This window comes from Eublepharis macularius, chromosome 3 (genome assembly GCF_028583425.1).
Source record: "Eublepharis macularius isolate TG4126 chromosome 3, MPM_Emac_v1.0, whole genome shotgun sequence".
In the NCBI taxonomy this organism is placed as follows: domain Eukaryota; kingdom Metazoa; phylum Chordata; class Lepidosauria; order Squamata; family Eublepharidae; genus Eublepharis; species Eublepharis macularius.
In genome coordinates, this window is record NC_072792.1 from 187,065,948 (window position 1) to 187,093,312 (window position 27,365).

The 27,365-nt window shown below is 53.8% G+C and overlaps 2 protein-coding genes across 9 annotated transcripts in view; one reads left to right on the forward strand and one right to left on the reverse strand.

Moving 5' to 3' along the window:
* Positions 1-2,800, reverse strand: part of NUP98 (nucleoporin 98 and 96 precursor) — a 56,151-nt gene extending 53,351 nt beyond the window's left edge. For 3 of the 4 annotated variants that reach the window (XM_054973390.1, XM_054973389.1, XM_054973387.1), the window contains exon 1: positions 2,717-2,800. The gene's annotated coding sequence lies outside the window, so the exon portion shown is untranslated. Of the gene's footprint in view, positions 1-2,103; positions 2,163-2,716 lie in introns of those variants that run through there. The other variant, XM_054973388.1, reaches the window with a different exon arrangement.
* A 2,952-nt stretch (positions 2,801-5,752) lies between these two features.
* Positions 5,753-21,500, forward strand: PGAP2 (post-GPI attachment to proteins 2). 5 transcript variants are annotated; one of them, XM_054974159.1, is made up of 7 exons: positions 5,753-5,780; positions 8,215-8,357; positions 12,528-12,705; positions 13,073-13,325; positions 13,756-13,862; positions 18,736-18,844; positions 19,730-21,500. In XM_054974159.1, exons 3-7 carry the CDS (start codon positions 12,538-12,540, stop codon positions 19,858-19,860), a joined length of 768 nt encoding a protein of 255 aa, XP_054830134.1. In that variant the 5' UTR covers positions 5,753-5,780; positions 8,215-8,357; positions 12,528-12,537; the 3' UTR covers positions 19,861-21,500. The 5 variants fall into 5 exon arrangements, with proteins under 5 accessions (XP_054830134.1, XP_054830130.1, XP_054830135.1 ...); XM_054974155.1 differs by lacking the exon at positions 5,753-5,780 and adding an exon at positions 6,045-7,607; XM_054974160.1 differs by lacking the exon at positions 5,753-5,780 and adding an exon at positions 6,045-7,607 and having other exon boundaries at positions 13,756-13,850.
* Positions 21,501-27,365: the final 5,865 nt, after the last annotated feature.

The following is a 27,365-nucleotide window of genomic DNA, read 5'->3' on the forward strand; positions in this document are numbered from 1 at the left end:
CAGCAACAACAACTGCGCTTATATACCGCTCTTCTAGACAGATTAGTGCCCCACTCAGAGCGCTGAACAAGTCAGTGTTATTATTATCCCCACAATACAGCTGGGGAGCTGGGGCTGAGAGGAGTGGCTTCCCCAAGGCCACCTACTGAGCTCATGGCAGTAGTGGGATTTGTACCAGTAGAGTGCTGATTTGCAGCCGAACCACTTAACCACTGTGCTACAGCTAGTTTAGATGAAGTCAGACCCTTGGTCCGTTCAATGCTCTTCCTCAACCCAAGATCCTGGAGAGGTGCAGCCAGCACTGAGTTAAATGGACCAGTGAGCTGATGCACAATAAGGCACCCTCATCGATTCATTTGTATCTAGAGATGGCTCAGTGCTAGAGGACAGGCCATTCTTGGCACACAGAAGATCCCAAGTTCAGTCTCTGACTTGAACCATTATAAAAAGGGGGTCCAGAAAACATTTAAGAGATAGTCCATCCAGTGCAGCATCCTGGAGAAACCTGGGATTCCGGCACTGGTATTCAGAAAACACACACCCAGTGTTTACATATGGAACTTCCCTTTTGTTCGTATGGCCAATAGCTACGACTTCAGCACAGCGGTTAAGTTGGGCTGCAAATTAACAATCTGTTGGTTCAAACACAACTTCTTCCACGAGCTCAGCAGACGGCCTTGGGTAAGCCACTCCTCTCAGCCCAGCTCCCCAGTTGTACAGAGCAGATGACAACACTGACCTTGTTGACTGCTCTGAGAGGGACACCGATCTTTCTAGAAGACAGACTATTATGGACTTCTCCCCCATGAATTTATAATTCCCTTATAAAGTCATCTACGCCTGAGGCAATCATTACATTCACGGCCAATGAGTCCCACCATTTAGCCAGTTTGGTGTAGTGGTTAAGAGCACGGGACTCTAATCTGGAGAGCCGGGTTTGATTCCCCACTCCTCCACAAAGCCAGCTGGGTGACCTTGGGCGAGTCACAGTTCTCTTGAGCTCTCTTAGCCCCACCCACCTCACAGGGTGATTGTTGTGGGGTAGTAATAATAACACTTTGTAAACCGCTCTGAGTGGGCATTAAGTTGTCCTGAAGGGCGGTATATAAATCGAATGTTATTATTGTTATGTTATTATTAACCACTTGTTGAATAAAGTACTTCCTTTTGCCTGGCCTAAATGAACTGGCAGTTTACTTCACTTCATTATTGTAAAAATCTGCCCTGCCTTGAGACTTTGTGAGAAAAAGATAAATAAACGGGTGCTGCTAATTCATTTATTTTTTTCTATTTTTGCCACAGGCAGAATATTTCTAAAATGAATAGTCCTAGAACATCCGGACATTTCTCATAATAAAGGTGCTACAACATGTCACTTACTCAGGTTGCCCTCATCTGCATTTTTTATTATATTCATTTTCATTATTTACCTTTCTCGCTGACACTCAAGACCAATTACACAACATCAATCAGTACAGTCAATTTCAAAAATGTTTCGGTAAACAAGGCAGCTTTTTACTCAGAAGAACTGTACTGTAAGGAAGTGGTCTCAAAGAGATGCATTAAGTAAAGGGGTAAGGACTATAATAATATTGTAACAACAACATTCAATTTATACACCACCATTCAGGATAACTTAATACCCACTCAGAGTGGTTTATGAAGTATGTCATTATTATCCCCACAACAAACACCCTGTGAGGTGGGTGGGGCTGAGAGAGCTCTGAGAGAGCAGTGACTAGCCCAAGGTCACCCAGCTGGCTTCAAGCGGAGGAGTGGGGAATCAAACCCGGCTCTCCAGGTTAGAGTCCCGTGCTCTTAACCATGACACCAAACTGGCTTTACCACTATGTACTCTATCTGCTGCTGTATGATCTTACTGGAGTTTATATGTGGTTATATATGTCAGAATCGCTTATATGATGTCTCAGCATTTCTTCAACTCTGTATCAGATTCTTGCTAGTTTTAAAGCTTTGCAAATATGCACTGATATACCTACGACACTGTTTATTGAAATGTCTTTGAAACTGACTGCACTGACTCGCTCTGATTTCTACAATCAGTTTTTATTACAGTCATTGACCAGAAAACAATTCATTTACCCTCAACTGTTAAAAACTGCCACCAACACGTTGGACTAGGGAAAAGAAATTACCTATAAAGGAATAAAAACAAATAGGTATTATCAACCTATTCAGTAAAAAACATTTTTTTAAAGTGCCCAGTCATTTGCATCGCACAGGAATCCGCTTTGAGTCCCTGTGAGAAATAAAGTAAATAAACATAAGTAGATAAAATAAACGGTCCATCAATGCAGCTCCGACATAGGCTTTTTTGAAACGCAGCGGCCACAGCTATGAACGTCATTCTAAATAATAATAATAATAATAATAATAATAATAATAATAATAATAATAATAATGATAATAATAATAATGATGCCCAATTTATTGTCAACCCTTTTTCGGAGCCCGGAGTCGGCCCCAGCAGCAGCAGCAGCAGCAGCAGCGGGGAAAAGGCCTTTCCCTGCCTCCCAGCAAGGCCAGGGACGGTCCGGCCTCCCGCCCCCGAGCTCGGCCCGGGCCTCCTTCCTGGCGCGCTCGGAGCTGCGTCTTCCGCCACGGCCCTCCCAGAAGCCCCCGCGGCCCCGCCTGGCCGAGGCTCAGAGCCCGGCCAGGACACACCAGGCCGGAGCGGCGCCTCGCCTCGCCTCACCTCAGGCAGCTCCTCGGGCCGGCCGCTCCTTCGGCGGCGCGTCCACCACACTCGCCTCAGCCGCCGTCGCCTCGCGCGAGACGGGCAGAAACTGCGTCACGCACGCACACACACACGCACGTATCTGCCGTCATAATGACACGCCCGCGTTCCGCGTCCCTCATTGGCCGGTCGCCTCGCCGCGTTATCCTATTGGTCGAGAGGCAAGGACGTGCCCGCAGTTCCCGCCCATCTCTGGCGTCTTGTGACGTCAGGCGTAAGAGGCGCGATTGGCTCCAAAAACCAGACAGGGCTTGTTGCTAGGCCTGAGCGGCGACGGGAAGAAGCGAGGACGGACATCCGGGATATTCGGAAGTGCGTATCTGCGGGGCGGGGCTTTCATCCCTAGAAGGGGAGGGGCTGGGCTGCGCCGCCAATCAGGAGAGGGCTCGGTTGCTATGGCAGATGCTTGAAAAAAATAGCAGCGCCCTGGGTGGAAGGGGAGGGGGGAAACGGCTGCTTACCGGGGAGTAAGGCCTAGGAGCTCAATAGGATTCCTTGCAGAGGGCATAGAGCACAGGCTCAGGGCTGTGCTCTACGGTTGCCAACCTCGTGGCGGGGACTGGCGGCCCTCTAGAATCATCATCATGATCATTACAGTTGCTTTCTAGACTCCAGAGAGCCAGTGTTGCCTAGTGGTTAGAGCAGCCCAGGGGCGCCCAATCCCCTCTCCGCCAGGGAAGCTCGCTGGTGACCTGGCGCCAGTCGCATACTCTCAGCCTAGCAGGGTTGTTGTGAGGACAGGAGGGAGGAGCTGCCACCTTGGGTCCCCATTGGGCAGAAAGGCAGAACATACATTAAATAAATAAAAATAGACGCCCTGGAGGAAACGGCTGCTTCTGAGGGCAAACTGTAGGGCATGCAACAGATTGGGGGTGAAATCCCTCCCCTATGCAGACACTCCCTGCAAATCTCCAGGCGTTTCCCAGACCACAGCGAGAAGAACCCTGCTATGATTCCAACTAATTGGTGCTTCGGGGGATGGAGAAAGACTCCAAACAAAGAGAGCCACTATGGTTGTTGTGGGTTTTCCGGGCTGTATTGCCGTGGTCTTGGCAAGAGAGCCACGTTGGGTTTTTATTCCAACCCAGCAAAGTCCTTCTTCAGGAGGGATAAAATAAACTGGCGTCTGTGCTGCACTCCCAGGATGGGTTGGTTGTCAGCAGAACCCCCCTGGCAAAGGAAGGCCTCAGTTGTACCTGCTTCTGTTATGAGGTCCATCCCCATGAGAAAGGCAGGCTGTGAATAAAGGTCTCGGTTTTAAAGAATTTCTATATGAGGTGTTGGAAGTAATTTTTTTTACTGTATTTATAGTCTGCCTTTCTCACCAAGATTCAAAATGGATTCCAAAGTTTGTAATCAGTAACCGGAGACATTTAATAAGCACATTGTACATTAAGATGAAACATCAAATGAACAATGTGTGAGGACTCGGATTAGCAAAATCTGACTGATCAAAGCATATTAGGCATGGATACAGATGTGGATACGATGAAGAAAAATGGCGTCACAGCAGTAGACAATGAAACAACAACGGGGTTGTGCAGCCAACAGATAATGTGTCCCAACACTTTATATCATCCCAAAATAATGCAATACCGTCCAAGTCATCTCACAACTGTAGAGAGAGAAATCGGACAACGCCACAGCTCTGGAGACACAATAAAATCCAGCGCAGCAAAATGAAAGAAGATCGACAGCTGGAAATGTGCCCTACAGCAGAAGAAGGGGCCTCTCTTTGGAGGAGGGGTCAGGGCTTGAACCAGGGGCCGTCTGAAGAATCCAGCTTGGATTCTTTATTGCTTATTCTCTGCCTTGACATTCAGGCCACAATCCGGAACAACAGTTAATGCGAATGGGGAGCTGTATGCTTTTATTTTGCTCTTCCCACCTTACTTTCTCTTTTTCCATCTGCGGGAACATCGCTATCCCTCACCTCCCACCCATAGAAATGTTTTAGGAATGTTTTATTGGGGCTGGGTCGTATGGGCTGCCGCTTAGTGATGTCTTTACTGCTGAATTGTATGTTTTATGGTTTTTAAATGGAAATTTTGAAGTAGATTGAAATGTTGTCATCTGCTCTGAGCCTGCTTGCTGGGAGAGTGGATTATGTCTAATAATAATAATAATAATAATAATATATACTGCCCTTCAGGACAACTTAATGCCCACTCAGAGCGGTTTACAAAGTATGTCATTATTATCCCCCCAACAAAACACCCTGTGAGGTGGGTGGGGCTGAGAGAGCTCCGAGAGAGCTGTGACTGACCCAAGGCCACCCTGCCAGCTTCAAGCGGAGGAGTGGGGAATCAAACCCGGCTCTCCAGATTAGAGTCCTGCCGCCCTTAACCACGACACCAAACTGGGGTCTATAAGTATGTAAATAAATATCTGAACAAGTAACTTTCTACTTCGGTCGTACCGCTGCTTGCATTGTTCCCCCGGCCCTGTTAATACGTATGCCTTGCCTTCGGTTTCCGCAATCTGCTCCTACTGCATTGCGTGTCAGTGTTTCAGGGAGGCCGCCGCGTTGGTCTGCAGCAGAAGAGCGGGAGTCGGGCTCAGCGGCGCCCGGGAGATGCGCCCGATTCCCGGCGTGCGCGTCCCCCTTTCTCCAGACCCAAGGAGACTCCGCGTCCCCTACGGGGCTCTCCCGCCTCGCTGTCCCCGAGAAGGGCGCGATCCGAAGCAGAGTCACGCCGGTCTAAGCCCCCGGAAATCCATCCGGAGCGACTCTGCTTCGGATGGCGCTGGAAAGCGCGGGCGACGGGGCCGGCCTCTCCCGGGCTGCTGCCTGCTGGGCGGCGGGATCGCGCCGGCGGGGAGGCTGTGCCACCCGCCCGGACGCAGCCCCGGCGGGGCGGGCGGGGGAGCTCCCGGGGCGCGGCTGGCGCGGGCCCGTCGGCGCGTTCCTGGGCGGTGCGTGCGCGGGGAGCCGCCGCCGGAGGGCGGGCGGGCGAGCGGGAGGCGGGCAGGGGCGGCGGCGAGGCGAGGCGAGGCGGGGAGGCGGCGGCGGCGGCGGCGGGTGAGTGGGGCCGGCGCGGGCCGCCTTGGAGGGGCGGAGAAGGGCTGGCCGGCGGGGGCCGCCTCGGCTCTGGCGCCTTCCTTCCCGGGAGCGCGCAGCAGAGCGGGGGCGCGGATGGCTGGCGGGGCGGGGGCGGGGGCGACTCTCCCGGGAGCCTCGCGGCGCGGCGCCCCCAGCCCTCCCCTGCCCGCGAGGCGGCGGCCAGAGGGGGCGAGGGGGGGGGGGTCCCTCGGCTGCCTGGCAGCGCGTTGCCCCGGCTGGCAGCTGGGTGGGGGGGCGTCCGCCCAAAGAGCCCCCCCCCACACACGCGACCCCTGCCGGTTAGTGCCGGAGCCCCTCCTCGCCCGGAGGCAGCGCAAGGGCTACAGTCGCATGGAGCGTTGCCAACAGGCCTGGAGAGAGCCCCCTGGCAGTTGGCAACAGGTGTGGATATGGGCGGCCGGGGCCTTTCAGGGCACTGGGGAGGGGGGGGCGTGAATCTGGACCGGGCTTTTTTCCTCCAGGCCGCTGACCCCCCTCCTTAGAGGGGAGCCAGTTTCGGTCCGGTGGCCCCTTCATAAGCCAACGGGAGTTCCAGGGTAGGAGCTGTCGAGAGTCCGAGCGCCGGGGAGCCTTGAGGCTGGGAAGCGTGGACCTTGGACACCTTGTAAGGGGCTCCTGGACCCGAATCTCGCTCTTCTGCTGCAGACCACACGGCTGCCCCCTGGACCTGCCTGCTCAGAGGGGGAGCAGGAGATGTTGGCAAGCAGGCCGGGCACAAACGGAGCATCCCAGACGGGCTGTGCAAGAGTTCGAGTCTCGGGGGGTCTGCCGTCCACAAGGCCTGCTGGAGCTGGCAGGATGCAGTGGCAGAGAAGGGTGCCGGGACATGCAGGCAGCTGGCGTAGCCCAACCTGCTCTCTGCAAGGCCCCCATCCTCGCTGTGCGACGCACAACTGTGTTGTGGTTTTAAGCCTTGTTGCTTCTGTGATGCAGTCTCGAATATGCGCCCCACAAGGGGCCATTCTGGCTGCTCTTGAAGTAAAGGAAATCAGTTCACGCTGACAGCCAAAGCGGTGATGCAGTTAGGGTGTGTGCCCAGGACTGGGGAGAGCTGTGTTTGAATCCCCCCTCGGCCTCGAAGCTCACTGGGGCTCAGTCAGAAGACATTTAGTCAAGACGGACGATTATCAGGGCACGCAAGACCAACAACTTTGGCTCCTTCGTTTAGCCAGGACGCGACGTGTGGGCACCTTGGTCGGCGGAGGGCATACTCTCTTTCGGGCAACTGGGAATCTAAGCCACGTTTGACTCCTAGCTTTGGGAAAGAAGCCCTCCTTGCTCAGATCTCGTCACTAAGTGGAGTTAGTTGTCGACTGAGTGGCAGCTCATAACCCTGGCAGTTCACCAGGTTCACACCTGCCGCCGACCAACCGAATTGCATTTCTATGTCCGGATTGGAGAGAAGTGACCTTGGTCACAAGACAAGCTCTCAGTCTTGCTTGACAAAGGGAGCCGTGGCCTGGGTTCCTGGGAGAAAAGGCAGGAGAGCAATCTGGTCAAGAAAGAGCAACGGGCTGGGCCCGGCTGAAGAACGTGAGCCACGTCCCAACCATATGCCTGGTGCAGTGGATCCAGGCAGGGATTGGCACATTCCGTCGCCAGAGCCTCACGTGTTGCCGGCCGCTCCTTGTTTGAACCTGCCTGGTTATGCAAAGAGCAAGTGCCTTTTAAAGAAAACACAGACAACGCCTGCTGGGTTCTTGCTGTCTAAAGCAAGACAGGGAAGGTATGTGCAGACACAGGCTGAGTCCAGCTTTGCCTTACGCTTCGATTGCCAGCAACAGGGTAACTAAACAGAAGAGTTCCAGGAGGCCAGCCGGGTTGGTTTGCACTAGAAGAGCAAGATTTGGGTCCGGTGGCACTTTCTAGACCCGCTTGATTCCCAGGGTGTGAGCTTTCAAGGTCTGACGGAGCTCCGACTCTGAAAAGCTCTCACCCCGGGATTCCTGTTGGTTTCTAGAGTACAACGGGACTCCGATCTTGCTAGTCAAACAAGGAGACGGTTGATTATCTGTCCTGTTCCTTCCTCTGCCGGTCCCCATTCCCAGTTGCAGCCTGCCTTCCGGTTTTTGAAAGAGCAGCAAGTATATTTTCAATGGGTATATAATGGAGAAGCCAATACAACTATATTTGGAAAATTGAAAAAAATGTGCTCGTGGCTAAAAATTTAATTTGTAGTTATAGGATGGTCACCTTGCGGGGGGGAGGGTTACAAAAGGGGTAAAAGATGTATCATAGAACTGTGACTGTATTGAAATGTAATAATAAGTGATGCATCAATTAAAAAAAAACCAAAAAAAAAAAAAAGAGCAGCAAGTATTCTTTATTGAACGAAGTGTGTGTTACTTACTTTTAAAAAAATATCTCCTCTCTCTCTCTTTTTTTTTGGAAGTTGAAAAACTGCTTCAGACAGGAAGAAGGAAGTGACCTCACGATGTCCTAAGGAGCGTGGAGTAAGGCTGGGCTGCCGACAAGAAGAACAGCTTTCTTCTGAGCGTTCCCCTAAGAGAAGGTTGCATGTCTGAACATAACGCAGTGAGTGTGCCTCAACAACAGACTCGTTTGTTTGGAAGTCCCATTCATTGCAATGCTTTCCTACACTTCTGTCTAGATTTGCTGCCCTACCAGCCCTGGGTCCCTTCCTTCGTGCTTTTGAAGGCTGTGTTACAGGTTTCCCGGTCCCTCGCTTGGCCTGTTGCTCCCTGTAACGAGTCAGTTCCCGTGTCTAAAACCAAGTTTCAACTTGCCAAGAGAAAGATGGATCTCTCTCCGGGGAAGCCGAAAGCAGTTAGTCTTTAGACCTGTCAAACAGATAAGTTCTTTGAACCAGCTGTTTATCAGTACATTTATTTATATAGGGTTCAATATTGCTTTGCAACTCCCCATCAAACACACACACACCAATCTAGAGTTTATTTCACTTTATTGAAAATACACCCTAGTTTTTTAATGAAGCAAGCAATCAAAATATAAATGGCTATTAATATGAATCCTATAACAACAGAACATAGAAAGGCAATAAGAAATAAGTTCACTAACATTTCTCAATAAATCCTAAGTTTACATTGCTCAAAGTTTCTATGAAATACATAGGTAGAAATGGTTTCTCACCTAGATTCTCCCAAGAGATCTCTTCCATCAGTACCCTGCTTATTCTTTCTGTGTTTGCAATTATATACCTCATCATATGTAAATATTTAGGGTCTATTCACATGATAGCACAAACAAATATTGATTGGTTTGACACTTCACTGAATATTCATAATTTCATAGTACAGCCTTCCAATTAGTTAAAAAATTATATCATAGTCAGAACTGCAAAAGAAAACTATAAATCTCTAACAAGTGTCAAGAGTAGTTAAGTTGGGCGATCACCATTGGTTGAATCTCTGATAGAGGAACATCAATCTCGGTAGAGTCCACTATTTTAATTAATTGTCAAAGGATGAAAGCACACCTGCTGAATTACCTTACACATAGAAAGAATACCCTGAAAGTTCATGCAAAGTTTAAAAGTTCATCTAGAGAGTACAGAAGCTAGGCCTAGTATTGTTCAGTATTGATTATGGACATATGATCTTAATCTATATTGGCATAACATCCCCTAGCTAGCTGATAGAATAGAATTCTTCAGGAGACCCTCAAAATGGATACAGGGCTATGTACTGAGGTCTAGTACCTGCCCTACCACGGTCAGGCTGTCAGCTGTAGTGAGGTGAAAGATTGACGTGCCGGAGGGGGCCTGAAATACCTGAAAGCTTAGGGGCTCGGCCATGGGTTCATACAGTGCTTAGTTCTTGTGGCCCTTTCTTACACTCCCAGGGTAATTTGCCGATCACCGCTTTGGGGTCAGGAAGCAATTTCCCCCAGGCCAGTTCAGCCAGTGAGTCAGTGAAGCTGTTTTGCCAGCTTCTGGGCCTGGAGCAGGGGTCTCGGGAGAAGTGGGGAGGGGAGATGGTTGTGAATTTCCTGCATTGTGCGGGGGGTTGGACTAGATGACCCCGGGGAGGGGGTCCCTTCCGACCCTGTGATTCTGTGGTGGAGATGGTGGTAGTATTCGGTGAACTGGTGAGTTTGGGGCTCAGGCCAGATGGCTGTGCAGACAGAAATGACCAAAGACAGGAATTCAGGCTGGGTGTCATTCAGGGCAGGCCAGACTGAAAGAACGGTCTGAACCTGGGTGAGTTCTGGGGAACGGCGTTCGGAGCAGGACACAGTCAAGGCGATGTGGCCAAAACCTGTTGACTGCAATTGCTGTGGGGTCCTCATATGCTTAAGACTCTAAACTATTGTATGGGGGAAAGGAAGGAAAACTTCAGTGTAAACCAGTGGAGGGCGGGGGGGGGGGGGAAGCTCCCAGGTAGACCAGTGGAGAGGGAGGGATGCTCTGTCTTCCTCACTTGTTGCTATAAAGTAAGGAGGGCCGAAGCAAGTAGCCCTTGTTGAGAAGAGGCTCAAGGTAGAGGAGGAGCAAGATAAGGTCTGGAAGCACTTTAGAGTCCAGCTGCGTTTCCAGGGTGTAAGCTTTAGAGAGTCAAAGCTCCCTTCATCAGGTACAAAGGAGCTTAGAAGCTCCTACCTGGAAATCTTGTAGGTCTTTAAGGTAGTGCTGGGCCCAAGTCTTGCATTTCTACTACAGGCCAACACGGCTGCCCACCTGACGTTACCTTGCTGAGAAGCAGGAGCCCTTCCTTTCTCCGGCCAGCCGGCACGTTCTCCCACGCCTGCCTTTGTCTGCGACTGCCTGCCTGTCGTTCTCGGGGATTTCTCCTGCGTGTGCCCCCAAACGCTTGGCACTGTTCATAAGACATCTGGCACATCTGGCAACACGTGGACTGCCAGCAGTTGCTTCCTGCTTTCTTGGGCAGGGGTTACTGGGAGGGGAGCTGGAACCAACAAACCAGATCTGTCCGGGGAGGTTAGGAGCCTGAGATGCCGCTGCCGCTGCTGCCTGAATTCCAGGCTGCGTAGTAACTCGAGACAGCGTGGCTGAGGTTACGTGGTCAAGGGAGGGTATACTCCGCCCAACCCTAACCAAGCCTCCCCCCCTGCCCCTGCCTGAAGCTCAGTTCTGCACTCGGTTGTCCAGGGAAGCAGAGGGCTGGGTGAAGACTGTGGGGCATCCCTCTCACATCCTCTTCCTTTGCTACGGCCCCTGCCCCTGTTGCCAGCGCTTGGCAGTGCCACCGAACACCAGTTTCTTTTGTGCTGCTGTGTCCAGATAGGGCAGAATCTTATAACGCGACACGGTGGGCGAGGTGACAGGTTGGAGGAGGTGATGGGAGGTTTTTCTTTTTAGTTCTGTGTTTCCCAATCTGTGGATCACAGAGCCTCTGAAAGTGGGTCACAGGGCAGCCATCCCTAATGGTGGCTGCTGCCCTCGGCACCCTCCCCTTTCTCTCCTTTTCTTCCCTTCCGGCTTCTCACATCCTTGCCTTCGCTTTCCGCTTCGCGACAATAATGAGGAGGAGGAAAGCTGACTGGCAGGTAGTAACTTTACAATAGTAGGTGGAAGAAGCCGGGGAGAGGTTGGAGAGTGGGTGGGAGCAGTTCAGCGCCTGGAAGAGGGAGAGCGGGAGAGAAGGGGCGGGGGGTGCCAATGCAGGCTGTGTCTTGGCACTGCTCTTCCAACAGCCCAGCCTCTTACCTCAGTGCCCTCTGCCTGGTGTGGGAGACGTATTATTATTATTTATTACATTTCTAACTGGCCCTTCCCGCAAGTGGGCTCAGGGCGAGGTACAACAGATTATAAAAATATAATACAAATATTAAAACCATAAAACAACAGTAACGCGTTGAGCTGACCTCTGACATCTTCCCACATCTCCTGAACACGCCCCCCCCCCCCCGGCCAGACGGGGATGGGTCACTCACCATATGAACAAGGCCATATTAACCCACGGCCAGGCCCCTAGGCTTCCCGGCATTTCGGGCCCCCTCCAGCACTCCGATCTTTCACCCCACTGCAGCTGACAGCCTGAGCCTGGTACAGTAGGTACTGGACCCCAGTACATAGCCCTAGATCCGACTGTTCGGGCTGGTCCCCACGGCCCGTGGGAACGTTCGAGCACACGCACCCACCTTTTATTACTCTTGCCTGAGTATTGGAATAGAGATGTGGACAAAAAAGGAACTGATAAGCAATATGGCATTAAAGTAATGTATGCAAATATATATAGTATACTTTTGAGAGTATATATATATGGATAAATATATACGTACATGTAGTGCTACGGCGCAGAGTGCAAAGTGCCTTTAACCGTTGGAGTCCAGGGCGCAGGTAGCAGCGCCTGAGCAAAAAAATTGATGGGCTTCAGCCGACTCAGTCTTACCAATAATACGGCCCTGCATATGAAGTAAATTTGGACTTCATTCATGCATTCGTGGCCCACATTTCTCACTTGAGATCCTAGACGGATGACAAGAGTGTGAGTGAAAATACTTGAGTCACGCTATCAGAAAGGTTGTGAGCAACTGTTTTAGTTGATGAAAACGGGGGTAGGCAGGGAGGGGGGCAAAGAAGAGCTGCACGTAGCATTTGAATCTTGGTCAGCCAAAAGCCCTCTTTGATTTCTGGCTAAGCAGATAAACCTCTGGCGCACTTTTGGCCCTTTCTCCGCAGCCACGTGCGGAAGAGGGCGAGCTCCCCGTTCTCCCCGGTTCATGTTAAACTTCAGGGGAGGTGCTGTCTTTCCCCACATGCAGGTTCCACAGCATGTTGCTTCAGGTGCCGCTGCCTTTGGACCGAGATGGGACGCTCTTCCGGCTCCGTTTCACCACCCTGGCTGTCGGGACGGTGTGCTGCCCGCTCTTTGGGTTCCTCTTCTGCGTGATTTGGTCTCTGTTCTTCCATTTTCATGAAGCCACAGCCACCCACTGCGGCGTAAGTCAGCTTTAAGCGTTTCCCCAGACATGTCTCTCCTCCTTGCCTTATCTCAAAAGTCATAGCAGCTTACCAGCCCGTCAGTAACTTCAGCAAACCCTTAGAATCTCAGCCATCGATACAAAGCTTGTTAAAAATGGATCCTAACCCCCAGATTGTCACCAGTAACCACTGAATTAGTTTTGCCACGGAGGTGGAACCCCACAAGGCGCCGTGCCAGCGGCAGAGTGCTAGGAAATGCCGCCTGGGAGCGTTCTGCTTGCAGGCGCCGCCCCCAAAGCTACGTGGAGGTCGCAGGGCACGGGCAGGAGAGGCCCGCCCCAGCACGGGTGGCGCGCTGCGAGAAGGGTTTCTGTTTCTTCGGCAGGTCTCCAACTACCTCCCTTCCATCAGCGCCGCAATCGGTGGGGAAACCCCTGAGCGCTACATGTGGCGCTTCTGCATCGGGATGCACTCGGCCCCCCGCTTCCTTGTGGCCGTTGTCTACTGGAACCACTACCGTGGCTGCCACTGCCTGCGCCCCAGCTACCCGCGTCTGTGCAACGCAGCCTTCGCACTGAACCTGCTGGAGAACGTCGCCCTCCTCCTCCTGACCTACGTTTCCTCCTCTGAAAACTACAGTAAGTTCCTCCCTGGACAGGACCCCCGTCAGTGGCGGGTGCGGTGGGCCCTTCTCCTGTCCTCCTTGCAGCTTTCCTCTTTCCTTTTGACAGTTGGGGAGCGTTGCTGAAGCAGCTTGGCTTTATGAGAGGCCGGGGGAGTGGTCAGACCCTGCCCTCAGAGGCCTGGCATGGGCTTGGCGACTGCCAGCTGGCTGGCCCCGGCTCCTGCCATGTCTCCCACCTGTTTCTCCACTGCCCACCGGTTCAGCTTCCGCCAGCTCAACTTCTCTGCTCTCTTGAGTTCCCCATGGCTTGAGCAGGAGGGCGTCTTGGTGGGCGGCCTCCGTGACCCTTTGCTGATTCTGGAGGGGGCGGCTGCCCCAGTCCCTCCTTACAGCTGCGGCTTCCTTGCTCTATGCTGAGATGGCTCGTTCTTGTCTCGCTGCAGTGATTCACGAAAACGCCTTCATCATCTTCATTGCTGCGGCCCTCAGTCACATGTTCTTGACCTGTGTTTTGTGGCGAATGACGAAGAAACACACAGTAAGTCCGGAGGTACGATATCGTTCCTTTTCTAATGGTTTGCTTGGGCGGTGATTGGCCCGGGGGCTTGGCCAGTGGCCTTGTCCGTTGGCTGTTGGGGTTCTGTGCTTTTGAAGCCCATGTTGCGCAGAGGTCAGCAAAGGGCTTATTTATTTCCTGCCTACCTTTTCCACTGAGACTCAAGGAAGATTACGTGTTGTCACACTGGAGGAATCAGATTTGCTACGCTTGTTTTCTGCACGTTACTCCCTTAATTTTGTCTTTGTTGGTAATACAAAGCCAGGTGCTCTTATTTTTGGTGTGTGTAGAGTGCCCTGACCCCCCCCCCCTCCCCAAGTGGTCTTCATAGCCAAGCAGGGGTTAGAACCCAGGCTTCCTCCGTCCACTCCTGCCTCTGTGCCACGTTGTGCCTCCTCGAACCTTTGTGCTGTTCCTCACATCTTATGCTTGCTCTCATGTCAGTCCAGTGAAGCGCACGGCGACCATTCCCATTTTACGTACTGAGGCGGAACGGCAAATAGTCCAAATAGACAGCACTGACCGACTCTTGCCTGCACAGTGCTGCAGTCTTACAGGGCAATCCTAAGAACAGTTTTCTGGAAGTCAGCTGTTGAGCAGACGGGCTTAGGATGGCACTGGCAGTTCTCCATGGCTACCCAGGAGGTCTGGGGGGAGGGAGAGACAGCCCAGCCCTCCTCTCTTTTTTTTCTGGTGCGTCGTTTCCGAATGCAGAAGGGCCGGATGAGGTTTGGGGCCTCTTTGGATGACCCTTCTCTGCTGTCGAATTGGGGAGGGCTGGTTAGTTATTGCGCCCATGCCAGGGCAGAGCATTGGCGTCTAAGCAAGGGTTTTCCTTGGCCAGCTTTCATTCTGACCCTTGGGGTGGCATATCAGGAGAAAGCGAGAGCGGCCCGTTCTAACCTGCACACGTTGTCAGAAGAGGCTGTCTGGGCGTCGCAAGCCGTTTGGGGCTCAGGTGCAGTGTTCCTGCTTAGCACCAGAGGGCAGGACACGTTTGACCGTGGCTCCTACTCTTTTTGCAAGAGGATCCGGTTTTGAAACCTAGGAGAGTTTCTTGGCCGCCCCGGTCAGTTGTTTTTGGTGCTGAAGGGGCTGAATCTATAACAGGAGGCTCACAGGGACTTGGTCTTCTCTGGAAGTCACACCTGCTGCCCCCAAAACTCAGCCCTCTCATCCCAGGTGTGTGAGCTTTTGCACGTGCTCCGAGGCACTTGGACTAACCAGCCAGTCTTGGTTGGCCAGTAGTGCAGCATCTGTGGGGGGTGCCACAGGGTCCCTTTGATAGGAGAAGCTTCGTCCGGGGGCCTTTGGATTAGGACGCCTGCATGCTGTTGCTTTGCGTGTATGCAAGTGAGGGGGGGGATCGTGCGTGGGCAGGGTAGCTTGGAGGCAAGGGGGCAGAAGCAGCCAGGGGTCTGTGGGGAGATCGGGTGGGCCAGGCAGGGAGTGGAGTGGAGTGGAGTGGAGGGAGGGGCTGCAGTCTCCCTGGGGAGGGGCCCCAGAGGCCGAAGGGGACTTTTCCCACCCCCACCCTCCTGAAAGTGAGGGGGTGTGCCGAAGCGGCTGCCGCTTCCTGTGAGAGCTCTTTACGTAAGAGTGTGGCTGCTGAGGCTGCCTCTCTGCCTGCCTCCCGCCCGCCCGGGCAGTTCCGCTGCTGATGTGGAACTGAAGGGTGGGGCTTCCCGATGACACCTGCCGTGGAGTTTGGGCCGAGCCCTGAGTGTGTGTTGGTGGGGGAGGGGAGGGGCACAGGCCCAAAGGGCAGGGCAGGGCAGGGCAGGGCAGGGGTGGGGGGCAGCAGGGAGGGGGGGGCCAGAGGAGGTTCAGCTGCAGAAGGTGGCTGGGGGTGGGGGCCGGGGGGGGGCGGGGGGGGGGGGAGAAAGGCAGGCCTAGACCGGAGGAGAGGCAGCAGAAGAGCTGCATGGTGCAGAAAGACATGCTGGAAGCGAGGCCTAGGAGGCCGAGATGGACTTCAAGCGGGCACGGAGAGACAGCGCGAGTTTAGTAGTTAGAGCACTGGAGTAGGGTCTGGGAGGGCTGTGTTCGAATCCCTACTCTGCCATGAACAAAGGACACCGGGTGACCTGGCGCCCCTCTTTCTCCCTCTACCTAGCCAACTCCATAAGGTTGTTGGCAGGATAGAATGAGGCAGGGAAAAGCTTGGATGCTTCCCTGCGCTGCTTGGAGCGAAGGGTGGGCTCACAAGATACTAAAAAACAGCCGCAGAAGAGGCTACTGTGAGGGTCATGATCCAGGGCAAGGCTAGGGTTCGCACCCAGCTTTTAGGAGCTGTTGGCCGGCTGTCCCCCTTAGACATGGGAGAGCTTTTAATATATTCCATCCCACCCCTCTTTCTCTGCCCCCGGGAGCACAGGGCAGCAGCCTGGCTTCTTCCTTCCCTGTATTATCTTCACAACAGCCCTGTGAGGTAGGCTGAGCTGGCCCACAGCCCCCCCCCCCAGGGAGCTCCATGGCTGAGCAGGGATCCCCCCCCCCCCCCCGGCCGCAAGCTCTTTTGCTCTCCTCCCCCTGAAGCCGCTCCTGCTCTTCATGCCTCTGCCCACCCCCACCCAGCCTGGGGAGTCTTGCATTTATTTGTCCAGGAGGAAAGCCCTGGAAGCGGCTGCTGGGACGGGGACCTCCTTGCTGTGGTTTGGAGTTTTCTGCCCCTTTCAGCAGCTTTTTCGGGAGGGGGGAGGAGAAGCTTCCCCTTGCAGTGGGTGTCAGCCCCTCCTCCCTCCAGAACGTTTACGAGGGGGGCTCTTGGAGGCTTTCCGGGGGGGGGGGAGAAGGAAGCATTGCCCCACCCCCTGCCGTAGCTGGGTGGGGGTGTGGGGAGGACAACCCCTCGGTTCTCCCCTCCTTCCTGACCTGCCCGCCATGCCGTGCCCCCCCCCAATTCTTTTGCGGCTGGTGCGTTCCATTGCCCTCAATTACGCTGAGTCAGGAAACCCACCAAAGCGATGACTCGTGCTTTTCCAGCCCTTGCTGGGGCTGGCGGCTCTCGAGGGGGAACCAGCAGGCCTCCTCCACAGTCAGCAGCCTGCGTGGGTGTGTGTGTGTGCGTGGGGGGGGAGGCCCTTTTTAGTGAAATTCCACTAGTGACAGCACTTCTTTGAGTGACGTGTGGCTTGGATTGCAGGCCTGAAGGCGGACGCTTGGGGCGGGGCTAGCAAGAGCCTGCCCCCCCACCCTAAGCCATGCAGGTCCCATGGAGGCACCAGCCCTCCCTCTCCTCTGTTTTCTCTGCTCATCTTAACGAAAAGGGGCTTTTCTTTCCATGGCTGGCAAAGGGCTGCGTTCTGGCAAGAACCAGTTTTCCTTTTGGCAGCAAAAGCAGTCCGGGTTCCGCTGAAATCCATCTTTGACCTTTGGATCTCCCACAAATACTGATCATTGATCCAGAGGAGTTAGCCGGGTTAGTCTGTAGTTGCAAAATAGTAAAGAGTCCAGTAGCACCTTTAAGACTAACCAACTTTATTGTAGCAGAAGCTTTCGAGAGCCACAGCTCTCTTCGTCAGTTGCATCAGCTTTCGAGAACCACAGCTCTCTTCGGACTCCTAGCAATGCTTGGCAGCTTTTCCCCCAGCAGCACTCAGGTGTTTGCGCCATCACCGTGTGAGAAGCCCATCGTCTGCTACCAAAGGGCTGGCAAATGCCGCTCTTGCCTTGGGAGGGAAGGGGGTGCACAGACACAACGGGCTCCACTTGCCGCTGGGTCAGTCCTCTAGCTGGCAGACCCTGGTGGATGGGGCCCTTTCCCTCCCCGACACTGGGGCTCGAGGAGGAAGTCTCTCGACTGGTGGCACGCTTGCTCAGAGCCCAGGGAGGAGGCCCTCCCCCTCTGTGCTGCTTTCCCCCGGCTGGGAGCCGTTCCTGGCAGTTCCTCTGCAGCCGTAGTTTCCTGCTCCTGGGCGGGCAGGGGAGGCGGGGAGGGGCTTCCCAACTGCGAGTGTTTTAAATGCTGGCCCTGAGCTGGCAGCCTCGAGTGCGAGATGGAGCTTAGGGCAGACACGAGTTCTAATTCTGGCTGGGTTAATTTGGGCAAGGTGAGGGTCTCTGCACCCAAGGCGCTTTCTGGGCGGAGCTGCTTTAAGGAGGGCCGTGCTGGTGGCCCTTGAGAAAGGGCAGGGATGAAATCAGAATGAACAAAACATTTGACCGGCTAGTTCTTGTAAAGGATAAGATGCCTGAGCGGGAAGCAGAATGGAAATGCTATTTTTTAAAAAAGGAAAAGAATCCCGGCAACTCTGCTGGGTCTTTCTTCTTTTCCTTCCACCCAGCAACGCACCCCTGATTTGGGAGGCCAGCGGTTGAAAGGGCTGCGGCCAGGTGGGCCGGGGGGGGGCGCCCTTGGGAGCCCTCGGGCTTGATTGCTTGCACGGTGCTATTTCTTCGGGGCCTGACCTGCCGGCTGGCTTGGAGAGTGCCGAGTCCTTTTGCCCTGCTCAGAGTCCATGCCACCTATGGTTGCCAGTTCCTGGAGGTTTGGGGGCAGAGCCCTGGGGGAGATGGAGCTTGAGGAGGGGGGGACCTCGATGGAGATGAGATGCAATAGAGGCCACCCTCCGGAGCGGCTGTTTTCGCAGATCTGGAGGTCAGTTGGAATTCTGGCAGAAGTCCAAGCCCCACTCGGAGGCTGGCAGACTTCCTGCCGCCTCCCAGCTCCCCTGTGCCTCCCCTGAGCATGTGAGGTGTGTTCTTCTGTCCGTGCTCCCTCAGGGTGAGCTCTGGCCCAGGCAAAACTCCAGGGAGAGCCGGGCGGAACCGGCCTTCTGGCTGCCGGGGTGGGCCGTGCGTGGCAAGATCAGGGAGCTGGCCCTGGCAGGGGGGTGACCTCACCGCTCCCCCTCCCCTCTTGCAGGAGCGCAAGTCCTACAAGTGGAAGCTGTGGCTCTTCCTCTTCAACCTGCTCGCCTTCCTGGTGGCCGTGTGCTTCTACTTCCGACACAACTGGTACTGTGAGCCTGGAGGTAAGAGGCACGGGGCAGTTCCGTTCCAGCTGGGAGTGCTCCCTGGGTGTGCTTAGAGATGCTTTCAGCAGCCCGGAAGGCAGGCCCGTGTTCCTGCCCCTTATTCTCTCTTAAATGATTTGGGGGGCAGGAGCTTCCCGCTAGGGGGTGGGGAGCCATCACCATTTTCAGGCTTATTTCCACAACCAGAAGCCATGACTTTACGAAGAGATCTGGCTGGCTTTTGAGCCCAGGGGTGTCTGACGGCGGCCCCTGCGGTGCCAAGGGCAGGTAGCCCGGTAACAAGCCCTGTCAGGGGAAGGAAGCAGGCCCGGGCTTGCCTCCTCCTGGCTGGTTTTAACCTGGGCTGTGTTCAGGGGATATGAAGGCGGCACATCCTATGGAGCATAGCCAGCAAAACCCGGAGCCGTGTTCCTCGCCTGCCCCCAAGAAATCCAAGTTGCTAGTCCTTATGGCAAATGGCATATCCTGCGCTTGGTTAACTTCTGGAGGGGCCAGCAGCTGCAGAAGATGCAAAGAGCTTTGCTCGTGCTCAGAGCTGTCAGTGCGCAGCCGTGGAGGCCCTGAGCCTCCAGACTGTCCGCTGTTGTGTGATGGGCGTTGGGTTCGACCTGCCGAGGTTCGCCTTTCATAGGGAAAAATTCTGCAGTCCTTGGGGATGATGGGAGAAGGTTCAAAAGACCAAGTCCAGTGTCTGCGGAACTGTATGAAGGACAGGAGTGGGGGGGCCTCCCCCGGGTAAATTATCTGAACGGAGCATGTATGGAGCTCATGTCATCTATTCAGGTGGCGGGATTATGGTGGCTGGCGCAGAGTTCGGACTTGTTCTAGCACTGAGCCTCCGTCTCCTTTGTTCCTTCACCCTCTGCATCTTCCCTTTCCCAGTTTACACAATCTTCGCCTTGCTGGAGTACCTGGTGGTCCTTTCCAACATGGCATTCCACATGACGGCCTGGTGGGACTTTGGCAACAAGGAGCTGGTGGTCAGTTCCCAACCAGAGGACAAGCGCTTCTAGCAGAGGCCTCGCCCTGGTTCCCCGCTCACCGACGGACCTGATGGAAGTCCCCTGAGAGGAGCCCCAGCCTGCAGCAAGCAGCTGATCTTCCAGAGGGGCGCCGGTGCACCCCTCAGATGGAGGCGTGTGGCAGAGGCTGCAAAGGTTCCTACCCAGAAAAGGGCACAGGGCCGTGGCCCACTGCGTCTGGCTACCCACCAAATGGCATGCCGAGCCCAGCTGCTCTTTGGACCGTTGGGACACTTCGAATGGAACAAGAAGAGAGAAGAGCCCGGCCTGCCTGCTGCTGCTGCTGCTTACCCAGGATGGGAGAACTCGCAGGGGGGGGGGGAGTATTGCTGCTCCCCCCAACCCCGATGCGCCTGTAGAACAGGAGATTCCTTGCTGGCCAGCTCAGGCCAGGGACGTTTGTGGCTGCACTGACCTGGGGCTTGGCAGTAGCGGTCGGTGGTTGCAGCTGCTCAGCCGGGGTGTGTGTGTGTGAGGCTTGTCTCCCTGGCCTTGGGAAACTGCAGCCCGACCTCCTTCCACCCAGAGTGTTCCGCCCTTTCTCCCTTTCCCTCTGGCCAGCTTTCTTCTTTTTCCAGTCTGTTGCCCAACTGGGGGGCAGAGTGCCAAACCAAAGGAGCCCTTTGTAAAGATTTGGGAGGGAGGGGCTGCTTGAAGGAAAGCAGCTGCACCCCCCCCCCCCCAGACTTCTGCACTGACTTTGTGTGTGGAGACATCTGCGCTACAGAGGGGGGCGAGTTCAAAACACCGTTTGCTCCCTGGTCTGTCCCCCTGCGACTCTGGGAAGGATCCCAGACAGTGGGAGAGGGACCGATCGTTTTATACAGTTTACTTTGAGTGTTTTAAAGATTGCCGTGAGCCCTGCCGGATGGGGCATTAGCCTCTCACGCGCTGAGCCTCGGGTGGTTGGGGCTAGGCAGGGGGTGGGGGAGAGGCAGGCCTACACCCACAGGCACAACTGGGGTGCGTGCAACAGGAGGCCGAATCGAGGGCAGTAGCGACCGTGACCCTTTGGATCCACTCCGTGGCATTCACGCATGCCCTTGGCCAAGGCCGCTGGCTCCCAGCCCAGGCCTCTCCCTTGTTCCTGAAGCAAAGGAGCATGAAACCCTTGGCTGGGCTGGAGAGGCGCTCCCTTGCCGGCATCCCCCAAGGCCCATCTGGTGTTGGCCTCACTGGCAGGAGAGCTGGTAGGATCAGACTCCTGTCCCAGCAAACTCCTGTAAGGGTCTCAGGGTCTCTTGGTGGGAAAGCCAGGTGGAGAGCTGGGTCCAAGGCGAGGGGGGGAGGGAAGCAGGAATGCCTGTTTTGGGAGACCTGTGGGTGAGCCCTGGGGTCTGGCGCTCCTGCGGAGAGTCAGGCGCCTTGCCTTGCACTGAAATCTTTTCCGTGGCTTGCTTTTGCATCCCAGCCAGACCTTTTGGGCCGCACTGAGTTGCTCCGTTTAAAGAGCCCCGCTCCTCTCCCACCCTCCCCATCCCGCTCCCAGTTGCTTCCTGGTGCACGCATCCCCGCGGCGTCTGCCCGGTGTGCCCTTTGGTGTGCTGCTCTGTGGAGGTGTGTGTGTGAGAGAAACTGTATGGCCAGATGTATATTTTCATTGTGTTTTCTCCCCCAAGTTGAAATAAAGCACTGAGTATTTTTCATCAGTCCCCTGGGCGCTCTGCCTCAATCCGCCCCCAGGGCTGCTTGCCTGCTTCTACAGCCACCTTGCTGGATCGGACCAGTGGAGCCCCCGGCTGGCCCCGCCTGACCCGAGTCGAGGCCCCTGCCCAAGCCAGAGCAGGGCTTGCTTGCTCGGCCTCTGGCCCTTGGCCTGGAGCATGCCTCCTGCACCACCATGACCCCCCCCCCCCACTGAGGGAGGGGTGGGGAGATCTCAAGGGCTGAGGAGCCCCTGCTTGGAAGCCTTTCGCTGATGGGGGGGGCGGAGGCACCCCGCTTTGGGGCAGCTCCAACAGATGCCATTTGGGTGCCGGGTATTCTGCGGCTGCAAAAAGGAGAGAGGACCCCCACTCGGAGCGAACGATCCAGAGGTTGAAAACACACCAGTAGGAGAAATACAAATAAGCAGAAATAAATATGGAAAGTCAAATCAATGTGTAATAGTTGTAACGGAGCAAATCCCTCCTACAAATCAAAACGTCACAATACAACGAACCAAGTAATGAAGCGGAGTCTTTATATTCCTGCTGTTAACAAGTGGACTGTGCGTGAGGACGCCGGGCTGGACTGTTGAGCCTGATGGTGCCGTGAATTATTAACTCTCTGACTTTTTAGTAAGATGGTTTTAGAATATTTATTAAGTATTTATTATGTGATCAACTCAGCTGTTTATAGTATTTATGATACTTGTTATATTTATTTGTAAATTAATGTTTCCCCAGTCTGGTGGAAGTTACCTTTGCCCCGGAAGAGAGAGCTCCCACAGAACATGGGATTCAAGCCGGCGCTGTATGTCGGGCGACGCGGGTCCGCTGCTTGCCGTGCCGCCTCCACCGGCTCCACCTGCGATTAATTAACAAAGAAATATGAACATTTACACTTGTTCTATACTTACCTTTATATATTGCTCTGGAAGCTTACCTGAGGGATTTCTTCCTGAATGCTGTGTTGCTGCACCTTTCCAGTTTGTAACACCTGTTGGACGCATTCCTGTTCAGGATTGATTTTCATTACTTGGTTCGTTGTATTGTGACTTTTGGATTTGTAGGAGGGATTTGCTCCGTTACAACCATTACACGTTGATTTGACTTTCTGTATTTATTTCTGCCTATTTGTATTTCTCCTACTGGTGTGTTTTCACCCCTGTATCGTCAGGTATTCTGTGGCGGCAGATGAGAGCAGGAAACTTTTTCTCTACGGCTGCGGAGGCTGCTCGCTCCCAGGTATGACTCAGCCCGGTGGGGCTCTTTGAAGTTTTCTGCAGAGCAGCTCGGAAAGTTAAGCCTGCTCCCTTTGAGCCCTGCCCCGTGCACGTGCAAGGGGGAGGCAGTCAGGCAGCCTTCCGTTCTGGACTCGACCATCCGAGTGGAGGAGAGGATCAGCCCCTCCAGAGCAGGGGGCGAAGGCACACGTGCACTTCCTTTGGCCTGAAGCGGTGCAGAGGTGCCACGAGGGTATGAGACGCATTCATAGAGGATTGGCCATGATGGCTCAGCGGAGCTTCCATGTGTTCAGTGGCAGCGTCCCTATTGGTTGCTGCTGGAGAAAGTAACAGAGGGAGACTTGGGGCCTCTTTGTGGGACCCCCCCCCCATTTCTCATCTCCTTCCGTGAGATCATAGAGAATCATAGGGTTGAAAGGGACCTCCAAGGTCATCTAGTCCAACCTCCTGCACAATGCAGGAAATTCACAACTACCCCCCCCCCTTACACCCCAGTGACCCCTGCTCCAAAGACCTCCAGGATCCCTAGCCAAACTGGCCTGGGGAAAATTGCTACCTGGCCCCAAAGTGGCGATCGGCCTTACCCTGGGCATCCTAAAAGATTTGGCTGAAGACCCACCCGGGAATGGAACAGCCCCCGTCCTAGGTGGACATAGGTGAGAAGGGGAAAGGCTTTGTACCCCCCAGCGCAAGGCAAACCTCCTTGGCCCAAACGAGGGCTTTGGAATAAATTATGCCAATTAAGCCCATGTTCTTAATGTTGCTTTGTGCTAATTTAGAGGGAGTGAGGGCACCTGCCCGTCTAGGGCAGGGCTGGCTACAGAGCTTGAACCCCTGAAGAGCCTTTGGCAGTCTCGGCGGGAAGGGCAGGGGGATGTTTTTTTCCCCTAAGGCTGCTTCCCAAGGGCATTTCAGTAGGAAAGGCCAGAGGAAGAATCCCACCCCCCCCACCCCTCCAAGCAAGGATTCCCTGCAGGATCTTGGAATCCCGTCCCGAGAATGCCTGGAGCCTTGCCTAGACGGGCTTCTCAGATTTTGCCTGTATGTTTCCAGCTTCCCTCCACAGCCACCTCCATGTGAACTGGGAACAGAAGAATTAAAAATGATCTCGGGCTGTGAGGTGGGGTTGTTGTGAGACATGGTTGTGGTTATGCAGGATACACACTTGGCCCTGGATGAGAGAAGCCATGGAGGATGCAGGGGTGGTGGTGGTGGAGAAGGGGCTGCAGCCCTCCCTGCCCCTTTCCGAGAGGGACCAGCCCTCCGGCCCATGTGCCGGCGCAGTCATGAATGCGCCTCTTGTCCAGCTCCGGACAGCCCACCCCAAGGCTGGAGCACCGTTTGGGGTTCCATAGCAAAGGGATGATGTCGTTTGGGCAGAAGAATTTACTGGCACCGTCGGAGGGAGCGAGAGGGATGCTTGCTCGGTTGCTGTGCATAGCAGCCTCGCCTCAGACGCTGGCCTCTGGGGGCTGCCCAGGACGTTCCCACACTAAAGGTCAGATGGAGCCTCTTGTATTGGCAGAAATGCAAATGGGGAGGGGCAGTTTTGTGTGCAGTGTTGTGGGGGGGGGGGAAGACTCCTGCGTGCTCGTCTAGTTCACATCTTACTTCCCTGCATATGCAAAGGCAGAGGCCAGCAATGGCAAACCGACTCTTACTCGTCTCTTGCCATGAAAACCCCACCAGGGGTCGCCATCAGTCAGCTATGACTTGAGGGCACTCTGCTACTGCTGCATACAAAAAAGGGACACTGACGGGGCTTCTCCTGGTCTCTGCGCTGCGAAGGGGTAAATGTTGCAGCTACTGTGTGTGTTTGGGTCCCTGTCTCTGGGTGCCAGAAGTTTTGGCAGCTACTCTTAAGGTGGAATATTGTGGCTGCGTTGCTTTCACAGAAGGAAGGACTTGGAACAGGTTAACTTAATAAATAAATAACATAATCAATAACAAGGTCAGTGTTAACCTCTCCACAATGGGTGGAGAGGACCGGCTGACCCAAAGCCGCCTGCGGAGCTCATGGCTTTGGTGGGAGTCGAACTAGCAGTGCGCTGATTGGGAGCCAAGCCACTTAACCGCTTTTAGGCAGAGCAGAAGTGAGATGCGGCACATTTCTGGTAAACGGGCCGTGGTGCGAGTCCAGTGTGGCCGAAGTTCTGGGTGCCCCGGGAGGAACCGGCAAGGTCTGTCTTGTTCAGCGGCATCTGTGCTGCTTGCCAGAAGCCTGCAGGATGCTGATGTGCTGGGCATCGAAATGCGGCGCACACTGCCTTGTGACATGGAGGCTCCATCTTTAGTTGTTATGTTTAGCAGCCATTAATGGCTTTTGGAGGTTGCGTTTGGTCTGCCTTCCAGGAGTCTGCGGACTGTAGTTTGTAGTTTGTGTTGCCTGGCACGGCCCCCCTCTGGAATAATTTGTTTTCCATTTGTTCAATCCTTTCCCCAAGGCTCCAATAAACCCTTCTTAGGGCTAGTTGCTGAACTTGTGGCAGTGAGTTCCATAGATTAAATGTTTAGGCTGTGGGGTTGAGTTGGGGATGCTGCAAGCTCTCCTGGCCCCCTCGGGTCTTTGGCCTGCTAACTGCAAGGTCTCTGGGAAAGGCTATCGAGACGACATGAATAATGAAGAGAGAACGCCGAGGGGTGGGGGGGGGGAGCGCTCTCCTCCCTCCCACATTTTCCAGCACCCTTTTTCCTCTTCCACCTGATGGCCTCCGTATATTCCTGAGGCCCAGGCTGGCCTTTTACTTGCCTTTCTCCTACAAAGGCCTTCTTTGAGGGGCACATGAGAGTCTTACCACTGAGTTCTACCCCTCTGGAAACATGTAACTCTGGACATATTTGTGAGACAACCTACAATTTAATAAACCACAGTGGTCATTTTTTGGCCTGTTGATGGCACGAAAAACCAGCCTCAAGGTTTTCTCTTTTAAGTGATCCAGAGTAGTTAGCCATGTTAGTCTGTAGTTGCAAAATAGTAAAGAATTCAGTAGCACCTTTAAGATTAACCAACTTTATTATAGCATAAGCTTTTGAGAACCACAGCTCTCTTTGTCAGATGCATCTGACGAAGAGAGCTGTGGTTCTCGAAAGCTGATACATCTGACAAAGAGAGCTGCGGTTCCTGAAAGCTGATGCATCTGATGAAGAGAACTGTGGTTCTCGAAAGCTGATGCATCTGACGAAGAGAGCTGTGGTTCTCGAAAGCTGATGCATCTGATGAAGAGAACTGTGGTTCTCGAAAGCTGATACATCTGACGAAGAGAGCTGTGGTTCTCGAAAGCTGATGCATCTGACAAAGAGAGCTGTAGTTCTCAAAAGCTTATGCTACAATAAAGTTGGGTAGTCTTAAAGGTGCTACTGGATTCTTTACTCTTTTATGTGAGTGCAGCAATGCCCCAGAATTGAAAAGCTCAGTAAAGAAACTTCTGCCTGTCTGGTCAGTCTTAGCAGGGCGGCAAAGTTGGTCTGAACTATGCCTCTGCGTACTCCTCTCTGTGCTTCCTGCCCCCCCTCCAGATGTGCATTCTCCTTCCATGCCACTCACTCTGCTGTGTGTCACGCTTTCTCCACCCCCACCGTGTCATTAGAATTGAGGAATTGGACAGGAACCCTCGGAGGAAATAGGAGTTTTCCGCCTGGCTTCTTTGGCTGGATATTAAACAAACCGAGCTGGAAGCATGCGGCTTCTTGCGTAGCCCTGGTGGGGGTCCTCGGGTCTTGGCTGCTTCTGAGGGCAAACTGTAGGGCATGCAACAGACTGGGGGTGAAATCTCTCCCCTATAACACACACTCCCTGCAAATCTCCAGGCGTTTCCCAGACCACAGCCAGAAGAAACCTGCTATGATTCCAACTAATTGGTGCATCTGGGGATGGAGAAAGATTCCAAACAAAGAGAGCCACTATGGTTGTTGTGGGTTTTCCGGGCTGTATTGCCGTGGTCTTGGCAAGAGAGCCACGTTGGGTTTTTATTCCAACCCAGCAAAGTCCTTCTTCAGGAGGGATAAAATAAACTGGCGTCTGTGCTGCACTCCCAGGATGGGTTGGTTGTCAGCAGAACCCCCCTGGCAAAGGAAGGCCTCAGTTGTACCTGCTTCTTTTATGAAGTGCGTCCCCATGAGAAAGGCAGGCTGTGAATAAAGGTCTCGGTTTTAAAGAATTTCTATATGAGGTGTTGGAAGTAATTTTTTTTACTGTATTTATAGTCTGCCTTTCTCACCAAGATTCAAAATGGATTGCGCAGTTTGTAATCAGTAACCGGAGACATTTAATAAGCACATTGTACATTAAGATGAAACATCAAATGGGCAATGTGTGAGGACTCGGATTAGCAAAATCTGACTGATCAAAGCATATTAGGCATGGATACAGATGTGGATACGATGAAGAAAAATGGCGTCACAGCAGTAGACAATGAAACAACAACGGGGTTGTGCAGCCAACAGATAATGTGTCCCAACACATTATATCATCCCAAAATAATGCAATACTGTCCCAAGTCATCTCACAACTGTAGAGAGAGAAATCGGACAACACCACAGCTCTGGAGACACAATAAAATCCAGCGCAGCAAAATGAAAGAAGATCGACAGCTGGAAATGTGCCCTACAG